The sequence below is a fragment of the Dromiciops gliroides genome, chromosome 1 (assembly GCF_019393635.1).
Source record: "Dromiciops gliroides isolate mDroGli1 chromosome 1, mDroGli1.pri, whole genome shotgun sequence".
In the NCBI taxonomy this organism is placed as follows: Eukaryota; Metazoa; Chordata; class Mammalia; order Microbiotheria; family Microbiotheriidae; genus Dromiciops; species Dromiciops gliroides.
The window spans coordinates 481,449,434-481,473,900 of record NC_057861.1 but is presented as its reverse complement, the minus strand read 5'-3'; the positions used below and the strand labels follow the sequence as shown (position 1 = coordinate 481,473,900).

At 38.4% G+C, this 24,467-nt stretch overlaps 1 protein-coding gene across 1 annotated transcript in view; it reads left to right on the top strand.

Moving 5' to 3' along the window:
- FOCAD (focadhesin) overlaps positions 1 to 24,467 on the top strand; it is a 380,224-nt gene that overhangs the window by 83,821 nt on the left and 271,936 nt on the right. Inside the window, exons 6-7 of the mRNA XM_043979236.1 lie at positions 15,049 to 15,150; positions 24,130 to 24,334. Coding sequence (XP_043835171.1) covers positions 15,049 to 15,150; positions 24,130 to 24,334 — 307 coding nt within the window. The remainder of the gene's footprint in view (positions 1 to 15,048; positions 15,151 to 24,129; positions 24,335 to 24,467) is intronic.

The window sequence follows — 24,467 nt, the reverse complement described above, 5'->3', positions numbered from 1 at the left end:
ACAAAGGACAGGGACCTCGACCCTTTCACATGACTACATGTCTTTAGGGGAAAAGGAAGGCTGCTCTGCTTTCTGTGTACTACCTACTATGGGCCATGTGTTTTGCTAAGCACTTTTTAAAAACAAATATTATCTCATTTGATCTTCACAACAACCCAGGTGATGATTTTTATCCCCATTTTATGTTGAGGTACTGAGGAAAACAGAGGTTAAGTGACTTGCCCAGGACCACACAGCTAGTGAGTGCCCAGGGCTGTATTTGAACTTAGATCTTCCTGACTCTAGGCCCAGTGCTTTATCCACTGTACCACCTAGAAACCAAAGATGCCCCAGTAAGGATTGTCTTTTACTAGAACAACGAGGGGAGGAGTCCGTAGCTGAAGCAAAATCAATCATAGGGCATGGAAGAAGCTGCTAAAGTCTTTTGGATTCTTCTGTATCCAAAGAGCCTCCTGTTCACTTTGTGCTAGTGACTGTAACCTTGTCTCTTCATGTTTCATACATAGCCCTTCAAGACACTTCCATTCCACCCTGGACACCGGCTCCATGTTGAGTTATCTAAGGTGCTAGGCTTTTTACCCTTCCTGGCTACCCAAACAGTCTCTCTCTATGTGTCTTTCTCATATTTAAATAACTTGTCCCATTTTTATGTATGTAAGGGGTCAAAATGGCTCCTTATTTGGAACCCATGGTAGTTAGCTACTTTGTTGTGTTCAGTCATTTCAGTTGTTTCCAACTCTTTATGACCCCATTAGGGGTTTTCTTGGCAAAGGTACTGGAGTGGTTTGCGATTTCCTTCTTCAGATCATTTTACAGATGAGGAAACTGAGGCCCAGGGTCAAACAGCAGTGAGTATCTTAGGCCAGATTTGAACTCTGGAAGATGTCTTCCTGACTCCAGGCCTGGCGCTCTATCAATTGTGCCTTGTCCGTAGATGCTTATTAACATGCAATTATGGTTCTTACCAACTATGGCAGAATAAGTCTTACACAAACTAAAATTTGGCAGCCATTTATCTTAGCATCTAGATTTGTATGTTGATGACTGTTTGATGTTAACACTTTGCTGTTGTGCTATGTACTGATCTAATGCTTTTGTTTTTGTTTTTGTTTTGTTATTTTGTGGGGCAATGAGAGTTAAGTGACTTGCCCAGGGTCACACAGCTAGTAAGTATAAAGTGTCTGAGGTTGGATATGAACTCAGGTCCTCCTGAATTCAGGGCTGATGTTTTATCCACTGCACCACCTAGCTGCTCCGATCTAATGCTTTTTTAATGCTGTATCTCAAATGCCTTTATTTGTGTCATTTGCCCCTATTGTCTATCTTATATTTTTAATTTCTAGAGAAGAAGGGAATGTATGTATTTATATAATTCTTCTTATACATTGCTTATCGCAATACTTTTTGCACAGTTATTTAAGTGTTTTCTGATAATTTGGTCTTTTTATTAATACAGAGGTTCCCTGCCCCCCATCCCCAATCTATTCTTTAGACTTTTATTTAATAAGAAGACTTTTGGTCTTGTGGTTTTGATGTCTTTAGGAATTAGGGCATAGCTTTTGGTTGAACCAGCAGACTGGAATCTCCATGTTCTTTGCTCTGGTCAGATGACTTCTATTGCCAGAAAAAGAAAATCTTTTTTGAGGGGTTGTACCATTTGGAGTTATTTGACTTCATGATTTTTTTTTCTGCAGTTAAGAATACTTACATAGTCTGCTTTTAAAGAGCTAGGTATCAATGTGTAAGATGTATTTTTCAGATATTTTAAAATCTCAGTGTTTTATGTTGAAACCTGCTTATCTATTGGTTACATATTTTATGGTCTCTTAATGCATTGCATACTTCTAATCATTTAACTATTTTCAAAGTACTATAAAAATGATTTACTTTTGACTCAGGTCATACAGATGTTTTCTGGTCATTTTGATTAGGGATTTAGTAAGGCCAAAAAAGCATTATTAAATATTTCTGCAACATTCAGCCAAGGATGTCTTTTCCAGTCCCTAAATGGTTTAAGAGTTAGGGGTTTGTGAGATGCCCACCATAAACTCAATTCTCAAAATAAGAGTATTGGGGTTGGTTTGGAGACAGGAAAAAGGAGGGAACCATTTTGTTCTAAGTATACATTTATTAAAGTCGATTGGCATTTTAGTAGCTTGACAAACCTGATGTGACAAAGAAAAGTGTATTCTTTTGCTCCATTTTTACCACAGACACAAAGAAAAATGCTGCCATAAAACCGTCAAGTAGAAAATCACGTTTAAGTCCCCTTCTTCAAGGAGCTGGTGTGAGAAGGATAAAATAGATTCTTATGGGATTATACTGTACATAGCTTTGTTAGCCATTAAGTTCCATTTTCTTTGTCCTTAAAACCACCTTAATTTTCTGCCCAGTGAGTGTTTTACTTTTCCATATTAATATAGCTGATTCTCCATAATAATTATTAACTATGTAATTTATTTATTTATTTTTTTGGTCTTCAATTCTGAAGAGCTGTTTGGTTTTTTTTTTAACCTCTTTTTTGGCTTACCACCAGTCCTTTCAAATCTAAATTCAGAGCAGGTAGGAAAATGCTTTTAAAATGCATGTTTGATGTAGTAAAGTGCTGCGCCACGCTTCTGAAAGAGCCAGGGTCACAGCTGCATACATGAAAATGCATGGTGACTGCAGGCATTGTTTCCTCATACAGAAAAAGCAATCTGTGTCTGTCATTGAATTTATGATGTAAATCAAATCATAGCTCTCTTATATTCAGAGATGTAACAAAAAAGGTCGAGGTGACCTAAAGGTTACAAATAACTTTTGCTTTCATAGTTGCCTACTACAAGACTAATCTTTTTTTCCACCCTATTTCTATTAAGATTGATGTATTTACACTTGGAAAGGTGAATTTAGTTACATATCTTATTTTATCAATGCCTTTGTTCAAGTGGAGCCATACATTTAGCATTTATTAGGTTCTTTCCCTACCCCCCACCTTTTCAGTTAAAGTGAAGGTACTGTTTTGTGTTGGCAATATCATTGAAGGGAAAGACTGTTGAAATACCGTGCCCGACCTTTCCTTCTGTGGTGAATTGTTTCCTCAGAGCACTGTGAACTTGAGACAGAGAAGAACTAGCGGAAGAATACTGCTGGCATGATGGGTGGATTCTTCTGTAGGATTTATTGGGATATATGGACAAGAATCAGACCTAATGAGAGGGCATGGATAGTTTGAGTCTGTGTTGTTGGAGGGAGCAGATCCATCCAAGTATGGAAGCATTATGTGCCAGGGACTGTGATTGGTTTTGAGTTTAAATAAAGCATGTCCCTTACTTCCTTGGTGCTTGCAATCAATGTAGTGTTGACCCATTGAGTACTATGGTCAGGCTGTGCTGTTGTGGGTTCTGTTTGAAGAGTGTCCCTGCTCTATTCAGAGCAGAGATTTTGTCTAGGATTCATTACACCTGAACTCTGTCCAGAGGAGGAGCAAGGGGCAGAGAAGTCTCTAATAAGGGAGATGAGATAATGGGAACAGGAACTGCATCCAGGGAATACAGACATGGATAAGTCACTTGCATTGATCATTGGCTCCAAGGGTATATATCCAATAAGGGAGAGCCATGAAGTAAGGCTCAGAATCAAAGTAAGAATTCAAGACAGCAGGGATAAGGATACACATTTTTTTAAAAAAAGTTATTTTTGTGGGGCAGTGAGGGTTAAGTGACTTGCCCAGGGTCACACAGCTAGTAAGTGTCAAGTGTCAGAGACCGCATTTGAACTCAAGTCCTCCTGAATCCAGGGCCAGTGCTTTATTCACTGTGCCACCTGGTTGTTCCCTAGGACACACACATTTTAATAGGAGTCCCTCAGTTTTCTTTCCTAACCTTTCATCATTTGTGTTTTATACTTGTGTATAAATACTGTCCCCCTTCTTGGCGCACCACTGCTTCTTCCTTATCCCTGGAGTGGTACAAAGTGGTATGAAGTACTTTGTACCCATTACTTTATTTCATCCTCACAACTACCCTGTGAGGTAGGGTCATTCAAGTATTCTTTTTTTTTTTTTTTGTGGGGTTATGGGGGTTAAGTGACTTGCCCAGGGTCACACAGCTAGTAAGTATCAAGTGTCTGAGGCCAGATTTGAACTCAGGTACTCCTGAATCCAGGGCCGGTGCTTTATCCACTGCGCCACCTAGCTGCCCCGCCATGTAAGTATTCTTATCTGTTGTTGTTGTTTGTCCTTCATTCTGGAAGAGGACCATGATATCAAGGTGATGTCATGACTTGGAGTGAATTGGATTTAAGTGAAAGAGAGCTGTGCAAGGTCACCAGCCTCACTCTCTCCTCCAGAGCCATCTGAGCCTAGTGCCAAGACGTTTCTCAGGATGACTAGAGATGGCCCCTGATGTTTAAGGTAATTAGGGTTAAATGACTTGTCCAGGGTCACACAGCTAGTTAAGTGTTTGGTGTGAGATTTGAACTCAGGCCTTTTAGACTCCAGGGTCAATGCTCTATATACTGTGCCACTTAGCTGTTTTTGTTTGTTTGTTTTGGTTTTTAGTGAGGCAATTGGGGTTAAGTGACTTGCCCAGGGTCACACAGCTAGTGTTAAGTGTCCGAGGCTGGATTTGAACTCAGGTCCTCCAGACTCCAGGGCTGGTGCTCTATCCACTGCGCCACCTAGCTGCCCCCACTTAGCTGTATTCTTATCTGTATGTTACAGATTAATGAGGTTCATTTCAATTAAGTGACTTGCTAGAGGTTGTTGTTTGACTAATGAGTATCATGGCAGGTCTTATTCCATGCCCATTCTTCTTTCCACAACACTGGACTTCTTAGTCTAATGGTTTAAAAAATAAATAGTCACCCTTGTCATCTCTTCTACCTTTGATGCTTTTTTTTCTATCAGTTACATTTTTTGAATATTCTATAGAAAAGACTGGGTATCGATGGTAGGTGGGCAATGGGGAGAGTTGCAAAAAGAATGAAAAGACACAGTTCCTGTCTTCAAGAAACCTAGTCTAGTGAGTGAGAGAAAACCTACAACTCGAACTAAATCAACAATTTATGTGTATGTAACATATACATATGCATGTAGAAAATAATGCAAAATTTTCTCTTTTTTTCTGTTCAACTGCATATAAAGTGTGTGGTTTGTGTAAAAAAGTCTTTCACTTGGGATGAGGAGGACTGCATATGGATCTTGGTTTTATCCATTTGTAGTTATCCAGACATCTTCTGGACCTTTCCTGCCCTGGCAGGAACAGAACAACTAATAGCTTCTTGCTTTGCTTTGACAATAATTTCATACCTCAAAAAAGTAAAGGAACTAACAAGGAGAAATTCTGTTCTTGATCTTTTTCTTAACAAAAAAGAGGAATTGGTTGCTGGAATAGGAATCATGGAAGGTGTGGAATATGACTGTATTGTCTTAGAATTTGTGATAGAGGAAAGGAAAATGGGTATGGTCTCATTTGCTTCTGCTTTTTAAGGAAAGTAGGTTTCAGTGGGTACAAAGACTGGATGGGAATGAACTCATGGCTTAAAATTCTCTAGCTTTTGAAGGATGAGAAACTCAAGAATGAAATTCTGAAGACACAAAGAGAAAAACATGATAAAGAACAGGGCAATTATCTAAGAGAGACCAAGGGTAACTACAGAATTGCATAGATCTGTACTTATAGAGTCAGGGTTGCTGAGGTTCATATTTGGTTGAGGCTTATGGGAAAACTAAGGACACAAAAAAAGACTCCTCCTTCCCCCCATCCTTCTAAATTATACCAAAGGTCAAAGAAAGGATAAGGCTGCTGCTTGGAGTAGATGGGATCATGGTGATTTTCGTTTGTTTTTTGGTTTTTTTTTTGGCGTGAGGCAATTGGGGTTAAGTGACTTGCCCAGGGTCACACAGCTAGTAACTGTTAAGTGTGTGAGGTCAGATTTGAACTCAGGTCTTCCTGACTTAAGGGCCAGTGCTCTATCCACTTCACCACCTAGCTGCCTCCATGGTGATTTTCAACAGGGAGAACCTAGAACTACTCAACATTTATTTTGCTTCTGTTTTACGCCCTGGAGAATGATCTTTAGATTAGAAAGGATGGGATATAAATTGCTAATATGAGTTTAACCCCAAGATAAACTGGGAGATAGAGAGTACCTAGCTTCCCTTGATGAGTCCAAGTAAAAATGTTTATTAGTTGAACATCCTAGAATCCCTAGAGAACTGGCAGATGTGAATGCTAAACCACTTTTTGTGTTATTTGAAAGAATATGGAGAAGGGCAAATTCTGTCTTAATTTTTTTTTTTTTTTTGCTGAGGCAATTGGGGTTATGTGATTTGCCCAGGGTCACACAGCTAGTAAGTGTTAAGTGTCTGAGGCCGGATTTGAACTCAGGTACTCCTGACTCCCGGACCGGTGCTCTATCCATTGTGCCACCTAGCTGCCCCTCTGTCTTAATTTTTAAAAAGGAGGGACTAGAATAGAATGTAAGATGTAAACTATTAATCAGTGAGTTTAATTTTGATTCCTGGGAACATTATCAGAAGATATTATTAAAACAATGGTTACCGGACATCTAGAAAAGTAGTAGTCATAAAGATCATGAAGAGCCAGCTTTTCTTCACCCAGAATGAATCATTCTAGATTAACCTTATTTCCTTTTTGGCAGAATTTCCGGAGTGGCAGGTGAAAGAAATTTTTCATCCTAGATGTTCACAAAATATTTGATAAAGTTGTTCCTGCTGTTCTTGTGTACAACATGGAGAGCTGTTTCTTAGTACAATAAATGGTTTTGGAACTGGTTTAAAGAGTAGTCATTAATGATCCAATATCAATTTAGAATGGGAGGTTTCTAGTGTAATACCCCAGGGATCCTTGCTTGGTTCTTTGCTGTTTAATGATTTCTTTTAATCAGTGATTTGAAATGCAAGCCATTGATAAAATGGCATATTTGTCAGCTTTTCAGATGACATAGAAGTGGACCAGGCAGCTTTGTTTGAAAAGCATCTGAGAATTTTACTCAAGGGTATGCTGGTAAATGTTTAGCACCCTCTCTCTAAAAAACAAATATACAAGGCACACTTTTAAGTTTAATCTCCATTATTAACATTTTCTCCATCACTCTTTTGGCCTAGACAGTCAACAAGACAAGAAATCAAGCCCTGATTTGTAGCATTTGCCAATTTCTGACGTTCAAATACTTTCATGAAAATTTAACAGTTGTCTTATGGGCCAGTATGAGCTGGCTCCAGGGTGCATCTCTGATTTTAGCAACCTATAGGCACATGGGGAGTCAGTGATGTGATTGGCAGCCAAACATGCTTTTCCCTCAGCAGTCTTAAGTGGCATAATGTCCAGGGTGGTAAAGTAATGGTTACACTGTACCATTGATTTCATCGCATCTACAGTAGAGTATATAATTGTGGGTACCATATTTTATTTTCTTTTTTCTTTTTTTTGTTTGTTTTTGGTGAGGCAATTGGGGTTAAGTGACTTGCCCAGGGTCACACAGCTAGTAAGTGTTAAGTGTCTGAGACTGGATTTGAACTCAGGTACTCCTGAATCCAGGGCCAGTGCTCTATCCACTGCGCCACCTAGCTGCCCCTATTTTATGAGGGACACTAATAAGCTAATGAGCATCTAGTGGATGGCAAGGGGTCTTGAGATCATGAGGCTTGCCAATTAACTAGCGAAATTTATCTCGAAGAAGAAAAGATTTATGGGAATATTATAGCTGTTTTTAAGTATTTGAAGGGCTACCTTGGTGAAGAAGGATTAGGTCTGTGTAATCTTTTTCTTCTCCTTTGAGAGAAATCCTAACCATGAGTATACCCAATGTCTCTGTCCTAGGCCCTCCTTTCCAACCCCTTTGTTTCTCAGATTTCAGCAGCTCTTAAGGATTCAATTAGCATCTCTATACTTACAAATATAGAAATACATTAAACTTGATATCTCTTATGTTGGTAAGTGGGATAATGGAAATCAACATATTATACCTAGTTTTGCTCTTTATCCCTTCTCCCACCAAATCTTTTTTTTCCTTATCAAAACTTTTAATTGAGCAAGATTAACTTTTTTTAGTCTTAGTTCCATTTATTTTCCTTATCTCCTTAGAGTACTTAATAACCAGTTAAATGTCTAAAATTGCAGAAATGGAAGAAATTCCTAAATAATCCATACTTTTCCCAACCTAGCTAATAAAGAATTAACTATATTTAGGATCTTGAGGTTTTAAATGCTTTCATAATATTTTAGATAGGAAAAACCTCCATTTTCCATAATACAAGGATATAGTTTAATGATAATTGTTTTGGACTGTGGTTCTATATTAACTGAAAGAATAATTTAATTTTTAACAAAATTTAAAAATTTTAATTCTCACTATGTTTTACTTTGGTAGGTAGAGTGGTAACAGGACCTTTTCATTATGACTTAGTGACTGTGACCGTATCTAACTTCAGTGGTTTACTTTCAGGTTTGTGGAATTGTACTCTTATGAAAAACTCAATTCTAGGACTTTGAGGGGTTCAGTACAAACATTCTATTCTATCATTTTGCTTTTTGTATAGACATCATGGTCTATTTTATCTCATGCATTTTTTATGTACATTAAGCCAAATGACTCAGGAGAGAATGTTATTCTTGCTCAGTTGTATTTGGCATTTACATATCCTATGGACCAGCTTTTTTTGGGGGTGTTATTGCTGAATTTGGGCTAATTATAGTTAGTGGATTTATTAAAAATATAATTGCTAGGAAAACTACTCTCACTCCAGACTTTCCTTTTTCCCCTTAATGATTATGATTTCTAAATTCATTTTTGAGGGGTCTAATTTCTACATAATACAGCTCATATTTGATGTGTGGTTTTAGGGAATGTTGATTATTCAGATGGCTTAATTTTCTATTTAATATAGATAATTTTTATTTGACTCAATTCTACTTACTGTCAAGTTCATCCATCCATGATTCTAAACAGAATCTACTATGCCAATTTCTAGTGGAACAAGGCCCTTTGTCCAAGTAGCAACTCTAATTTAAACCTATCTTCCCATATAAATGCAGAATAGACAGATGAATTATAATGTAGTTAAAACTCTGCATTCTATATTTCTAATCCTGTTTAAATATTATTCCCATTCATCTTTTTTTTGACCCTGACTTCATTTTGACAAACCTATCTTTTTTATATTCAAGAAGTCTGGCTGATAACAACGACATTTGCACATTTTTTTGGAGGTGATAGAATGGAAAATGATCTACATGAAAGCCCTGAAGTGATCTTTATGACCTTATAAAAATGTGATGCTTCTTGTTAGATTTCTTCTCGCTTAAAGAGTCATAAATGCCACATTAGCCAAATGAAATACCTGAGAGATTATGTGGGATGATTTTTCCTGTTATACTCCTTACTTAAGTATGGATCATGTCAGTAGAAAAGCCAATATCTAAGTAAAAATTACAAACGTTACCCAATATGTTTTAATTGGAGGTTATAGTCCAACATGATCGACATGACCTTGGCAATTTGAGAGTTCACCTGAGATAGTAGGACGAATAGGATTCCTAACATCTTTTTCTTAATAGTCCCTGAGAGCCAGAATGTAATCTAGTCTAACTGTGGGTTTTCTTAGCAAAGGGGTATGGACCTTAATGATATAGTGAATCGAGTTCTTGACTTGGAGTTAGGAAGACCTGAATTCAAATCCTGCCTCAGACACTTATTAGCTATGTGATCCTGAGATTTAAGAAATCTCTTATTTGCCTTAGTTTCTGCATCTGCAAAGTGGAAATAATAATTGCAGCCTTATTGCTAGCTATGCTAGCTGTGGCTGCTTTTGATTGGGTGCTTGGGGGCAACTCTAGCAGCTTTAGTAACTTGGTTGTTGCAATAAGAAATATAATTTGTCTTAATTACCTATTCATCTCCCCTTTTCGTTGCTCTTTCTCCTTGAGGGCTGGGCCCCCTTAGTGAGAGACCTCACTTTAATTTGTGATCACTAGCCAATACATTTTCACAAACACTCATCTTTATAAGGCCAGGCTATTAACAGGCAGTGGCCGTTTGCTCAATAACTGCCAAACAGTTCTTGGGTAAGGAATTCCCTGGTTTTTTAAATCTCTAAAATATACCCTTATAGGTCCATGCAAATTAATATCCTGAAATGCGTAGGTAGGCAATGGTAGGCCCTGGCTGGGCAAGTTTACTGTGTCAGTTTTTCTTTTCATATGCAAATGAACTGCTGCCAACCTCCAACTCCCCTGCTAAGTATCAAGTGATTTAAGAGTACCTGAAAGGGCCTTCCCCTTACATTTCATTTTCCCTGCTCTTGCCTCTCATAGCCTTCAACTTTGCTGAATTCTAAAAGAGAAACACACCTTTGTGTTTTAGTACATCAATTTGCTTGGACTTGTGGAACTAATAATGAAATGGTATCATAAGAATATCAAGCATGTAGCAGGTCTTACTGAGGTTTTTAAAAGGAAGATGTTGAATGTGTTACATCTCTATTATTGGTGGAAGACTATACAACATAAGATAACCCCAACCTCATATTAAATAATGGCTTACCTGCCTCCAGATTGTTTTTATAGGAAAGTCCTTGTTTTATGATGTTCTAAAAGAAGTCAAGTCAAGTCAGCAAACAGCTTTTTATATACCAGCTGCTGTGTTAAGTGCAAGGGATAGAGAAAAGCAAAAACAGTCTCTATTCTCAAAGAGCTCAGAGTCTAATGGGGAAGAAAACATTCAAACAACTTTGTGCAAACAAGATATAGACAGGATTAACTGAATCAGAAGGAAAGAGGTAGCAATAAAGGGGATTGTGAAAGGATTCTTGCAGAAGGTGGGATTTTATCTTGAACTTGAAGGAAGGCTGGAGGTAGAGATGAGAAAAGGGAGTGTTCCAGGCATGGAGGATAGATAGCTAGTTAAAATGTAAAGATTTGGGAGATGGAACTTTGCTGGGGAAATGCCTCAACTCTGAGATCCGAAGGCCCTTCTGGAGAGCAATTCCTCTGACGTTTGACTCTTTCGGCTTATTTTTCCTCTTTTGACTGCTGGTCAATAATTCCAGACACAGGGCTAGAAGATAAAAAAGTTTAATTGGCATCAGCTTATGCTTGGTCTCAGAACAAAGGGAGATAAACACATAAATAGGACTTTGCTTAGCCTTAGTGCAATATTATTGACCTCAAAAGGAGCCTGTCTGGTGAGGCTGCTCATTTCACTCTCCCTATTTGGAAGGTTGAGTAATAGGGACAGATGTCATCTGATTTGGGAGAGAATGTATTAACCTTGTGGTTAGAGCATTTTAACCTTAAGGTCTCAGGAGTTGCCAGAGATTACGTTTGTTCCAATGGGATAATTAATTTCTCTGCAGTTAGTCTTATCAGAATATCCTGGTGGAGCAGGAAATCTCTAAGACAGTGGAGGCCTCTTCAAACATAGAAATCAGTAAGGTCTTGCTCACAGAGGGGCTGTGTCTATTTACACAGTCCTGTAGCTCTTCTTTGACCACTGGGGTTACTTTTTCTGGAGAGATGTTTTTCCCAAACTACTTCCCTTTCCAACTCCTAACTCTTTTCTCTGTCCTCACTGTGACAATCCCTCCAACCCTCAGTTCTTTCTAAAGCATTCACTTCTACATTCTCCTCCCTTACCCATTTTGACCCCTCGGCAAACTAGTTTAGCTCTATGTTCCAGTGTCTTTTTCTCTCAATTCCTTTTCCCTCTTATCCTATCACTGATATTGCCCTGACAAACCTCAGCTTTGGATCACTCCCATCATCTGCTGCTTTTGTTCATATTCACATGTTGCTGAATGAAGCTGGAGAAAAATCATGAAACCACACTGACTAGACATAGTACACATTTATGTTACATACCCTCAACTGGGCCCTCACAGCAGCAAGGAAATCCTTTTACATCTCCTTTCCCTATTCAACACCTTCTTTAAATGTTTTCATGACTCCTTAAATCTTCTCCTATAAGACTACCCCTCTCTCCACTGTCTCAGCTGAGAATCTTGCCTCATATTTCACTGTAAAAATTGAAGCCATTTGCCAAGAGTTCCTTCTTCACCCCTCTGAATCATTCAGATGCCTTCTATTATTTTCTACTCTTTCATCTGTCTCACATGAAGGAAGAGGTGGCCTTTTTCCTTTTCAAGGCAAATGTCATTTATGTGCACAAGTGAATCCATTCCATCTCATTTTCTCCAGCAGATCACACACTCTATCATACCCATTCTGTCTTCGTCTTCGATAATGACCATTCATCTTCAGTCTCTCCCTCACTATCTCTCTGCTGCCTTCAAACATGCCCATATCTTCTACATTCTCATAAACCCCTCACTTTATCTGTACATTCCTAATAACCATCATCCTCTATCTTGCCTTGATTTTGTGGCTTAATGCCTTGTCTGTAATCTGTGTCTCTACTTCCTTTCCTTTCATTCTTTTTACACCCTGGTTTCTGACCTCATCATTCAATTGAAATGGTTCTTTCCAAAGTTACCAGTGATCTCTTTTTTTTAATTTTTAGAAATTATTTTTTCCAGTGATCTCTTAATCATCAAATCGGAAAGCCTTTTCTCTTTTTAAATTAAAAAAAAAGTTTTCATGATACGGCTCCTTCCCCCCACCCCATTGCAAACTTTTATTGATTACTCCCATTTCACAAGAAGTCCTTTAGAACAAAGTAGAACAGTTAGGTAAAACTAATAAGCACGTGTATATTTTATATTTGTAGCAACTCCCTTCCCCATTTCATTTTTTAAATGAACAGAAATTGATTTTCTTGCATTCCGATTTTCACCCCTACTCCATTAAAAAAAAAGAAAAGAAACAGAAATTTATTTTAACAAATAGGCATGGTCAAGCAAAACAAATTCCCTCAGTGGCTATATGCAAAAATGTAGATGATGTATAGATGTCTCATTTTGTACCCTAAATCCATCACCTCTTTATAATGGATAGCATGTTTCCTCATTGGTTCTCTGGATTCATGAAAGGTCATTGTATTGATCATTTTTGTAATGAGGCTATAGTTAGCCTCGGTTTCTTCCCTTGAGATTTACCTGTTCATATTCTTAGACCATTTGTCAGCTGGGGAATAGCTCTTTTTCTTACAAATTTGAATCAGTTCTTCATGTACATTGGAAATAAGACCTTTAACCTAAAAATCTTGTGAAGATTTTTTTCCCAGTTATCTGTTTCCCCTCTAATATTTTTTATTTATTTAATTTTTTAGTGAGGCAATTGGGGTTAAGTGACCTGCCCAGGGTCACACAGCTAGTAAGTGTTATGTGTCCGAAGCTGGATTTGAACTCAGGTACTCCTGACTCCAGGGCCGGTGCTCTATCCACTGCGCCACCTAGCTGCCCTCCCCTCTAATCTTAGGTGCATTTGATTTGTTTGTGCAAAACCTTTTTAATTTGATATAACCAAAATTACTCATCTGTAAATTGAGCTGGAAAAGGAAATGGCAAACCACTCTACTATCTTTGCAAACTCCAAATGGGGTCACGAAGAGTTGGACATGACTGAAGTGACTGAACAACAAACAAGAATAAATCAAAATTGTCCTTTTTTTTCTTTTATGAATCTGTTAGTTGTCCAGTTGTGAACTCTTCCTATCCACTGAAAAAAACGTTTTCCAAGTTTTTCTAATTTATGATGTGACCTTTTATATTTAGGTGCCCAAACCCTCCGAACTTTCCTGTCACACTTTCACGGGCACCCTCCACTCAGTCACCCAGACTTGCAATCTCCTTGACTCTTCATTCTCTCTCACCCCTATATCCAGTTACCAAGTTTTGTTGTTTTGATTTTACCTTTTGTATCATCTCTCTTACGTATCTCCTTTTCTCTCCTATGACACTTGCTTCAGGTCCATATCACTTTATCCCTAGATTGTTCCTATACCATTCTGGTTGGGTTTCCTTGCTTCAGGTCTCTCTCCACTTCAGGACTCAGCTGTCAAACTGATCTTCCTAAAGAGTAGTTCTGACCATATCTTTTTGTTTGTTTTGTTTTTTGTTGTATTTGTTTTAGTGGGGTTAAGTGACTTGCCCAGGGTCACATAGCTAGGAATTGTCTGAGGCCAGTTTTACTGTCAGGTCTTCCTGACTGCAGGGCCAATGCTCTATCAATTGTGCCTCCTAGCTGCCCCTATATATCTACCTGCTTAGTTAATAAACCTTAACTACTTTTACCTTTGGGATCAAATATAAGACCCTTTATTTGGCATTCGAAGACCTTTATAACATGGTCCTCTCCTACCTTTCCAGTCTTCTTAGACTTACTCCCCTCCATATATTCTGACCTCCTCACTATTTGTGGCACAAAACACTCCATCTCCCAACTCGATGCATTCTAATTGGCTGTGCCCTAGGCCTGGAGTTCTTTTCGTCCTCATCTCAGCCTCCTGGATTCCTGAGCTTCTTTCAAGTTCCGGATGAAATATCACCATCTATTAGAATCCTTCCCAGTCCTTCTTGGTGCTAGTGCCCGCCTTCTGTGATTTTCTTCAATGCATTCTGTCTGTATTTTGTTTGCATGTTGCCTCCCCTGTTAGACTGTGACTCCTTAAGAGCAAGGACCGTTCTGGCCTTTCTTTGTATCCTCATTGCTTAGCATATAATGGGTGCTTAATTAATGCTTGTTGACTTGTCTTGACTTTAGGACACTGTCTCTGCCCTATATGATGGGTGTGTTATATAGATTTCAAGGGTAGTTACAAAAAGGGGAAATTTAGCTCTTGAAGTACTGAAATTACAGTTTAACATTCAAAGAATGACAATTATCTAACAATTGTTGCTTATAAAACGAATTATAGTAACCCCATGCTGCTTTTCCATTGTCTTTTGTACTGTCTGTCCCTATTAGATTGTAAGCTTCTTGAAGGCAGGAATTAGATTTTTGCCTTTCTTTGTATCCCAGAATCCCAAGTGTTTATTACAATGTCTGAAAAATAAGTAGGGCATTAATAAATATTTATTGATGAACTGTTTATCCGTGAATTTCCCAAATGAATTAATTTCCAAAATTTAATTTTGTCTTTCAGAAACCACCATCATCCTCTCATTACTGTGCTTGAAAATAGGTCAGATTGTTGGCCAGTTCTTCTACAACAGCTTACAGCTTTTTTTCAGCAGTGCCCAGAAAGGTAAAAATGAAATACAGATGTTTTTGGAAGGATGATATTTAATGATTGAATATTTACCTTGCAGCTTGTCTTCTTGTTCTTGAAATATAGTCTTTGACTTTAGAAATAAGGAATATCTAAGAGCAGAGTGTTTTTTGCTGTTTCTTCTTAAGTATAGGGGGAAGAAAACCCAAATTCACTGATGGTTGAAATACTGAACACAAGGAAAACCATTAATAAAGAAATGAAGCATTAGCTAATTGATTGGGGAAGTTGAATTGAAATCTTTGGTAAACCACTAGAAGATGCATGTGAGGTATTGGCCCCTTGGAAATGGGACAGTGAGTTGAACCTTTGCCAGAGTCACAAGGCCTCTTTCAATGGAGCTGTTTTGGATCACATACAGCTGTGCTCAGGGAATAACTAGCTACCATATGTGCAATTGCTTTAACCCTACTGAGGTTCACTGATTTGGAGGGGCCTAGGCACTGGGCCATGTTGTATTAAATAATTAAGCATGATATTTGATATTAGCACTGTTGTGCTTGGTAGCTATGGTAGCCACTGTGTTGATTTAACTATATTGTTTACACTATCTTCTATCTTTCCCCTTCCCTATGCACTTAATATTTTGGGTTTTCCAATCTTTCTTTGGGTAAGATTATTTAGATTAATGCTTCTGTGGCCACACTTTGTATTTTCAAATGGACTTTCTTGATAGAAAATACTGTATGCTGATTTTAAGTGTCTAAGATATCTCAGAATCAATAGCTAATTAAATTAATCCTAACACTAAGTGGCCATCTGCTATTGGTAAGAGCTGCTAACCAAAGATCAGTCGGTCAATCAACAAACATTTTAAAAACACCTACTGTATGCTAAGTAGAAGGAATACATATGCATAGATTGAAGCACTCTGTACTCTCCAGTACATTCTAATGGTGGAGACAATATATGGAGTGGAGTATAAGTCTGTGTGTATAAATATAAATGATACACATAATATATATGTGTCGTATAAATATGAAGTAAAAAATAGAAATATGTACAAATAGTTAATTGCAAGGTAGTTTGTAAGGGAGGATACTAGTTATTTTAACAAGCCTCTATTAAAAAGTCTATTTAAGGGGGCAGCTAGGTGGCACAGTGGATAAAGCACCGGCCCTGGATTCAGGAGGACCTGAGTTCAAATCGGGCCTCAGACATTTGACACTTACTAGCTATGTGACCCTGGGCAATTCACTTAACCCCCATTGCCCTGCAAAAAAAAAAAAAGTCTATTTAACACAAGTTCTTAAAACATCCTTTAAATAAGGAGGTAGTTATCTGCATCACAAACATCTCTAAATTAAGAATCTGTGTTTGGTTAATTAATTTTCATTTTAAACTTTTTTTCAGGCCCAACTTAGTACTAATTTATTAGTCATTGCCAATTTTTTGTTTGTATTGTTGATTTTTGCCTTGATAGTAATTAAAACTAATTTTTATTGATATCTTTTGATATTTTCTTTCTTCCTTTCTTCCTTTCTTCCTTCCTTCCTTCCTTTCTTTCTTTCTTTCTTTCTTTCTTTCTTTCTTTCTTTCTTTCTTTCTTTCTTTCTTTCTCTCTCTCTCTCTCTCTCTCTCTCTCTCTCTCTCTCTTTCTTTCTTTCTTTCTTTCTTTCTTTCTTTCTTTCTTTCTTTCTTTCTTTTTAGTAAGGCAGTTGGGGTTAAATGACTTGCCCAGGGTCACACAGCTATTAAGTGTTAAGTGTCTGTGCCCAGATTTGAACTCAGGTACTCCTGACTCCAGGGCCATTGCTCTATCCACCGCACCACCTAGCTGCCCCATATATTTTCTTATTATGCCACTTTTATTTGCAGTTATATCCTCCTTCCCCACAACCCCAGCAAACCATCCCTTGCAATAAAGAATAAAATACAATGGGGGTTGGTATGGCATAGGGAGCTGTTCAGGAAAATCGGCCAATAGATCGACCAATTCTGATGGTATAATGTGCCATACCCATAGTTGTCCACCATCTCAAAGGATGGAAGGAGGGGATTCCCCCCCCCCATCTCCCCTCCCTTTCCCTAATAACTTGTTGTCATTGTGTGTATTGTTTTTATGACTTTGCTTCCTTCACTTTGCATTGTGTCATGTCTTTCCATGCTTCTCTGAATTCTTCATCTTTGTTTTATTTTATTTTTATATTTTATTTATTTATTTATTTATTTTGGTGAGGCAATTGGGGTTAAGTGACTTGCCCAGGGTCACACAGCTAGTGAGTGTTAGGTGTCTGAGGCCAGATTTGAACTCAGGTCCTCCTGACTCCAGGGCTGGTGCTCTATGCACTGCACCACCTAGCTGCCCCTTCTCTTTGTTTTATTTTTTAAAAAATTAAAAAAAATTTTTTTAAATTTCTTTAATTAAAATTTTTTTTTTTGCAGGGCAGTGAGGGTTAAGTGACTTGCCCAAGGTCACACAGCTAGTAAGGGTCAAGTGTCTGAGGCCAGATTTGATCTCAGGTCCTCCTGAATCCAGGGCCGGTGCTTTATCCACTGTGCCACCTAGCTGCCCCCCATTTTGTTTTATACAGTACAGTACTATTCCGTTGAATTCCCCAGTGAATGGGCACTGACATTGTTTTTGGTTCAGGGCAAAAATAAAAACCCTACTTAAGGATTTTGATGTACAAATGATCCTTTTATTCTGTCTTTTACTTCTTCCAGCTACATGCCTAGCAGCAGTCTCTCTGATTCTAGGGGTGTGACATTTTATTCTCTTACCAAAAAAAACCAACCCACAACATAATTCCAAATTGCTTTCCAGAATGTCTAGATCAATTAATCCCCATCAACGGTGCACATGTGTGCTTATTCTGCAGCCCCATCATCATTTATTGTTTACTTTTAGGTCTTCTTTTAGGAGTAGATCATTTTATTTTTTTCGCTGTTTCATTTGACAGTATTATGGTCTCATTAAACTTCAAAATCTAAATACTTAAGCAGAATTATTCTTTTAAAAAGTATTCTTTTAAAGGCATTAGTACTTTAAATTTGGCACTTTCCCTGAAAAGGTTGGCTCATTGAGCTCTGTTGATGGATTTATTTAGTTTAAGATCTCAGTCTTGAATAATACTGTATTTATATAGACATTTGGAAGTTTCAGATTATATTATATTCTTGGTGATTTTTTCCCCGATTTTTTTTTACCAAATTAAGAAAAAATAAGCTTTACTTATCCTTTATTTTTTTAAAGAATGTTCTTTTTTTTTTTTTTTTTTAGTGAGGCAAGTGGGGTTAAGTGACTTGCCCAGGGTCACACAGCTAGTAAGTGTTAAGTGTCTGAGGCTGGATTTGAACTCAGGTACTCCTGACTCCAGGGCCAGTGCTCTATCCACTGCGCCACCTAGCTGCCCCCCCTTTATTTTTAAATAAAGTTCATACTCATTTTCACATATACCTCTTCTAAACTAGTAGGTTACAAAGTCAGGATCAGAACAAAGTTTCCTGACTCATAGTTTTGCTATCTAGGCAGCTAGGTGGTTTGGTGGAGAGTATGTTGGACCTGAATTAAAATTCAGCCTGAAACACTTACTAGCTATGTGACCCTGGTCAAGTCCCTCAACTGCTGTCTGCTTCAGTTTCCTCATTTGTAAAATGGGGATAACAATAGCATCTAACTCCAAGGGTTGTTGTGAGGATCAAATGAGATTATATTTGTAAAGAGCTTTGCAAACTTTGTCAATAAACATTTTTTCAGTTCCCACTTTGTGCTAGGCATAGTACTAAGCATTGAGTATGCAAAGAAAGACAAAAGATAGTTTTTGCCCTCAAGGAGCTCACAAATCTAGTGGAGGAGAGAACACAGAAACAATTGTACATAGATAAGCTCTGGACGGGATAAATTGGCAATAAGCAATAAAGGAGGGCAGCTAGGTGGCACAGTGGATGAAGCACCGGCCCTGGATTCAGGAGGACCTGAGTTCAAATCCAGCCTCAGACACTTGACACTAGCTGTGTGACCCTGGGCAAGTCACTTAACCCTCATTCTCCACCCCCCCCCCACACACAAAATAAGCAATAGAGGAAGAGCAGTAGCATCAAAAGCTGTGTGAATATTAGCAGTTACACTTGCTATCTTTTTCCCTCTTCAATTTTAGATGTTTAAAAAATGAGTAAGAAGGAATACAGAGACCTTTAAACAAATTTTGAAATATTGACCATCAGTTTTGGTCTTTGAATCCTCTCTTTCCCTGTTTTATTTTTCTCTGAGATCACAAAGGAAGTATGCTTTTGAGAGCTAGATGTAAGTAAGGGATGTTATATTCAAAATCAGAAGAAATTAGGTAAAGGACGATTTAAAATAATACTTCCTATTTAAGGATATGCTCACTCTTATGCTTCCATAATGAGATCCCAGCAGCCTCTTAATTTATTTTATCATATTAGCCTTTCACTTCACTGTCAGCATTTCAGACAAAAGAAAGCTGTTAAGTTGTCCTTGGCTACTGTTGGTGTAATAAGGATTCTTATTCTCTTGGTTATACATGGAGTCATGCTCTCCTTAACTCTGTCTTTTTATGCACTATTCATTTTGAAAAACAGAAATTACTTGATCTGATCAACGAGCCCTTTTTATTTTGTACAATGACAGCAGTGAGTCCATTGAACTTACAATAAGTGCCTGGAGAAATGAAGAGCTCATCTTTTTCTGCCTTAGACAATTCATCAATGTACCAGCATCTGTGATTTAGCCTCTTTTGGGGGGATGAGTATATATCTTCCTCATTTGATCCTTTTTAGATATTCATTAATGTTCAGTCACTTAGGATAGCTCAGTGCTTTACTGTTTTTCAGAGCGCCTTGAACTCACAAATGACTTCTCACTGCATACTTTTCGATGTTATAGAACATTGTAAACTTTTTGTGTGGTCGCTACAGTGGGTGGTCCAGAATGTATAAAACTCTTGAATAACTTTGAATAACTGGATTGATTTAGCCCGAACATAATCTGGAGGTATTAAAATGGAAAGATTTGTTAGTCCCTTTCTTTTCCAGGGAGAGGTACTAATGAGGTCTTGTGCAGTGAGGAGACGCTGTGCTTTAAGCAGACACATTGGATTTCTCTTAGCAGGCAGGCAGTTCCAAGGTGATGTTGAACCCTTGTTTAAGCTAGTTTATGCAACAGTTCTAGTCAACAAACATTTATTAAGTGCCTATTATTTGCCAGGTTCTGTATGATGAAACAGTTACTGCCCTCAAGGGACCTTATGTTGTTGTCGTTTTTTTTTTTTTTTTTTTTTTTGGTAGGGCAATGAGGGTTAAGTGACTTGCCCAGGGTCACATAGCTAGTAAGTGTCAAGTGTCAGAAGCCATATATGAACTCAGGTCCTCCTGAATCCAGGGCCGGTGCTTTTTCTACTGTGTCACCTAGCTACTCTCCCGCCTCCCCCCCCCGCCATGTTCTTCTGAGGGGAAGAGGTTGATATACACATTGGGGTAAGGATTGAATCTCTGATTTCACTAGTTTAGGGAATGCCTGAGTGAGGGACCCCCCCCCCATCTATGTTGATCAGAACTTCCTCCTTTTTTTTTTGATCAGAACTTCCTTTCGTAGCTTACCGTCTTAGAAATTTGCTTAGAGCATTTAAAAGGTCAAGTAACTTGCTCAGAGTCACACGGACAATATGGATCAAAAACAGCACTTGAATCCAGATCCATGTATCTTCAAGACTAGCTCTCTGTCTGCTGTGATACCTTTCCTTCCATTTATACACATAAATAAGGATGAAATACGCAGAAATTGGTGAAGGGGAAAACTAAGAACTGGTAAAAATCACAAAAATCTTTTGACAGGGTGTGGCCCTTGTGATCCTTGAAGGGAGTTAAGAATCCAATAGTAGATATACAGAGATGAGCAGATAGGTGGTACAATGGAGAAGAGTATTGGTCTGGAGTCAGGAAGACTCATCTTCCTGAGTTCAAGTCTTGCCTCAGATATTTACTAGCTGTGTGACCCTGGACAAGTCACTTCACCCAATTTTCCTCTGTTTCTTCATCTGTAAAATGAGCTGGAGAAGGAAATGGCAAGCCATTCCAGTATCTTTGCCAAGAAAACCCCAAATGGGGTCATGAAGAGTTAGACGCAGCTGAAACAATCAAAGGACAACAACAGATGTACAGAAACAGAGCATTCCAGGAATGGGGGACATGGCCAGAGCCACAGAGACAGACAGGAGGTGGAATGTCAAGTAGGCCATTTTATCTGGAGTGTGTAAGAGGGAGTTAATACAAGATAAGTTGGCGACAGATCATGAAGTGCTTTTAGTGCCAAACAAAAGAGTTGGAGGCAAAAGAAAGCCACTGGAGCTTCTTGATCAGGTAACTGTGCTTTCAGAATGTCAGTATGGTTATCATAGGGTAGATGGATTGGCGAGAGGAGAGACTAGAAGCTGGGAGACCAGCAGAGAAACTATTACAACAGAACGTGCAGCTAGGTGTTAACAGTGGAGAGAGTGCTGGAAATGGATTGGAGGTTCAGATCTGGCCTCAGTCTCTCTTTTTTGTTTTTTGTTTTTGTTTGTTTTTTGGTGAGGCAATTGGGGTTAAGTGACTTGCCCAGGGTCACACAGCTAGTAAGTGGCAAGTGTCTGAGGTCAGATTTGAACTCAGGTCCTCCTGAATCCAGGGCCGGTGCTTTATCCACTGCACCACCTAGCTGGCCCCCCCCCCCCAGTCTCTCTTTAGTTGTGTTGAATCACTTAAACTGTCTTCAGTTTCCTTGTCTGCACAACTGGGATTAATAATGGCATTTTCCTCCTAGGGTAGTTGTGAGGATAAAATAGTATTTGTAAAGGTTCTTGTAAACCTTAAAGTGCTATATGAATGCTGGCTATTGTTATTATTTCTGTAATAATAATAATAACAGTTATTATTAGCATGCCATCTAATTCAGAATTTCTCCAATTCAGGGAATTTAGAGGACCTGGTAACTGATTAGATGGGTAGGAAGTAAAGTGTCACAGATGATTTTGAGGTTGTGAACTGGAGTAAACCTTAGCAGAAATAAGAAGTTAGGGGGAGGAGCAAGTTGTGAGGAGAAGAGAACACATTCTGTTTTGTACTTAAGTTTGTTATGACAGTGGACTATCCAGCTGAAAATGTCCAGTAGACCAGGGCTTCTTAAACTTTTTCCACTCATGACCCCTTTTCACTGGAGAAATTTTTACATGAGCCCATATATATAAATATCTAAAATAGTTATACAGAGCCTTTTACTGTTGCCAAAATTGTCATAACCCCCACATTCAGTTACCACCATTTAAGAAGCTAGGCAGTAGGCAATTGAGGATGCAAGGGTGAAGCACAGGAGAGAGTTGATGGCTCACGGTGTGTATCTTGTGTATTATCTGTGTTGTGATGCTGGGTGCCTATGAGATCACCCAAAGAGAGTGGATGTAGATTGAGAGAATGAAGGAGGACCTAGGACAGATCTCTCTGCGCTTGGGCAAACGTATTTGGGTATGGATGCTAATGCATCAAAGGTGACTGAGAAGGAAGAGTCAGAATAGAATGAGGGTCAAGAGACAGTGGTGTCACAGAAACCCTGGGAAGAGACTGTCTGTAAAAAGAGGAGTGTTCACAAGTATCCCATTCTGCAGAAAGGTCAAGAAAGTTGAAGATTTAGAAAAGGCCATTGTACTTGATAATTAAGAGATCATTGATAACTTTTTAGAGAATAGTTTCAGTTAAGGGCTGGTGTAAGAAGTCAGATTGCAAAAGGTTGAAAAGGGACTGGTTGTCAGGAAGTAACAGCCACAAGGGTAAAATGGATAACATTCTAGGTGGTAATAACTTCCCCGGCTTCACACTTGAAGGTTCACCTAGCACATTCCTGCAGATGACATGGGTATTATTCCCATTTTTCTTTTTTTCTTTTTTCTTTTCTTTTCTTTTCTTTTTTTAGTGAGGCAATTGGGGTTAAGTGACATGCCCAGGGTCACACAGCTAGTAAGTGTTAAGTGTCTGAGGTCAGATTTTAAACTCAGGTCCTCCTGACTCCAGGGCTGGTGCTCTATCCACTGCGCCACCTAGCTGCCCCCTATTCCCATTTTTCAAATGAGGAATCCAAGATCTGGATGGGTCAGGGAGGACTACAGTGGAAGCGATGATACTAAAAAGTCTGTTACTGTACTCTGTATTCGATAACCATATTCTTCATAAGTTTTCCCTGATCAGCATTACTTTATAGTAACATTATTCAGAAACTGTAATAACTGAATCCCAAATTAAAGTTGTAAAACCTCTCTGCAACATAATTTTGATGACTGTTAATGGCCTTTCTCAGGAACTAATTTCTCTTTTTTGTTTTTGTGGGTTTTTTTGGCAGGAAAATGAGGGTTAAGTGACTTGCCCAAGGTCACATAGCTAATGTCAAGTGTCCAAGGCTGGATTTGAACTCAGGTTCTCCTGAATCCGGGGCTGGTGCTTTATCCACTGCACCACCTAGCTATCCCCACTAATTTCTCTTTGAAACATTATTTCACTTATATTCATGAAATGCTTTATCCAAGAAGATCTGTGTTCATTTCCCACTATTGATGCTTACTGACTTGGAGACCCTTGGAAAATTACTCGTCAGTGTTGTAGCAACTCTTTAGGAGTATAAGTTGCCGATGAGGTGATAACCTACTTTAAGAGAGAGTTCATTTAGTAAGGATTTTATTATACCAATAAAATCTCAGGCCCAAGTCTTGTCCATATCATAATTGTAAGTTAATGATGTTAGGTTAGATTTGTCTGTATTGTGCTATCTGTTTTATGGTACATACTGCTCAGCATTAAATCACAAAGCATAATCCACTTGGATTTGTTCTTTCTTATAAGTCTATTTCAAGAGCTTGTTTTCTTGGTCATTGGTATACTCTGTAATATAAATACTTTGCAAATAAATATTCAGTATATGTGGAATGATTTCCTAGTACAAAATTACTTAATGCATTATTTGTATTGCAGGTCAGAGATTTCCTGCATCTCTATAATGGCCCCGTTTCTCCGTTACCTGTATTGTGAACCATCCCAATTACAAGAGTATTCCAAACTGAGAACAGGCTTGCTTAAAGTGTTGCTCCAACCTCAGAGCACTTGTGATAAAGAAAAACCCTCATTACTGGAAAAACATATTCTTCAGATGTTTTGTGACTTCGTTCCATATTTGCAGGTAAGACTTTTCTTCTTCCTCTGTTATTGCTCACATTATGCATGCATTCTAGCAGTATAATCAGCCAGGTACTGTGCTGAGCATGGGAGATGCAAAGAAAGGTAAAAGCTATTTCCTGTTCACATGTATCAAC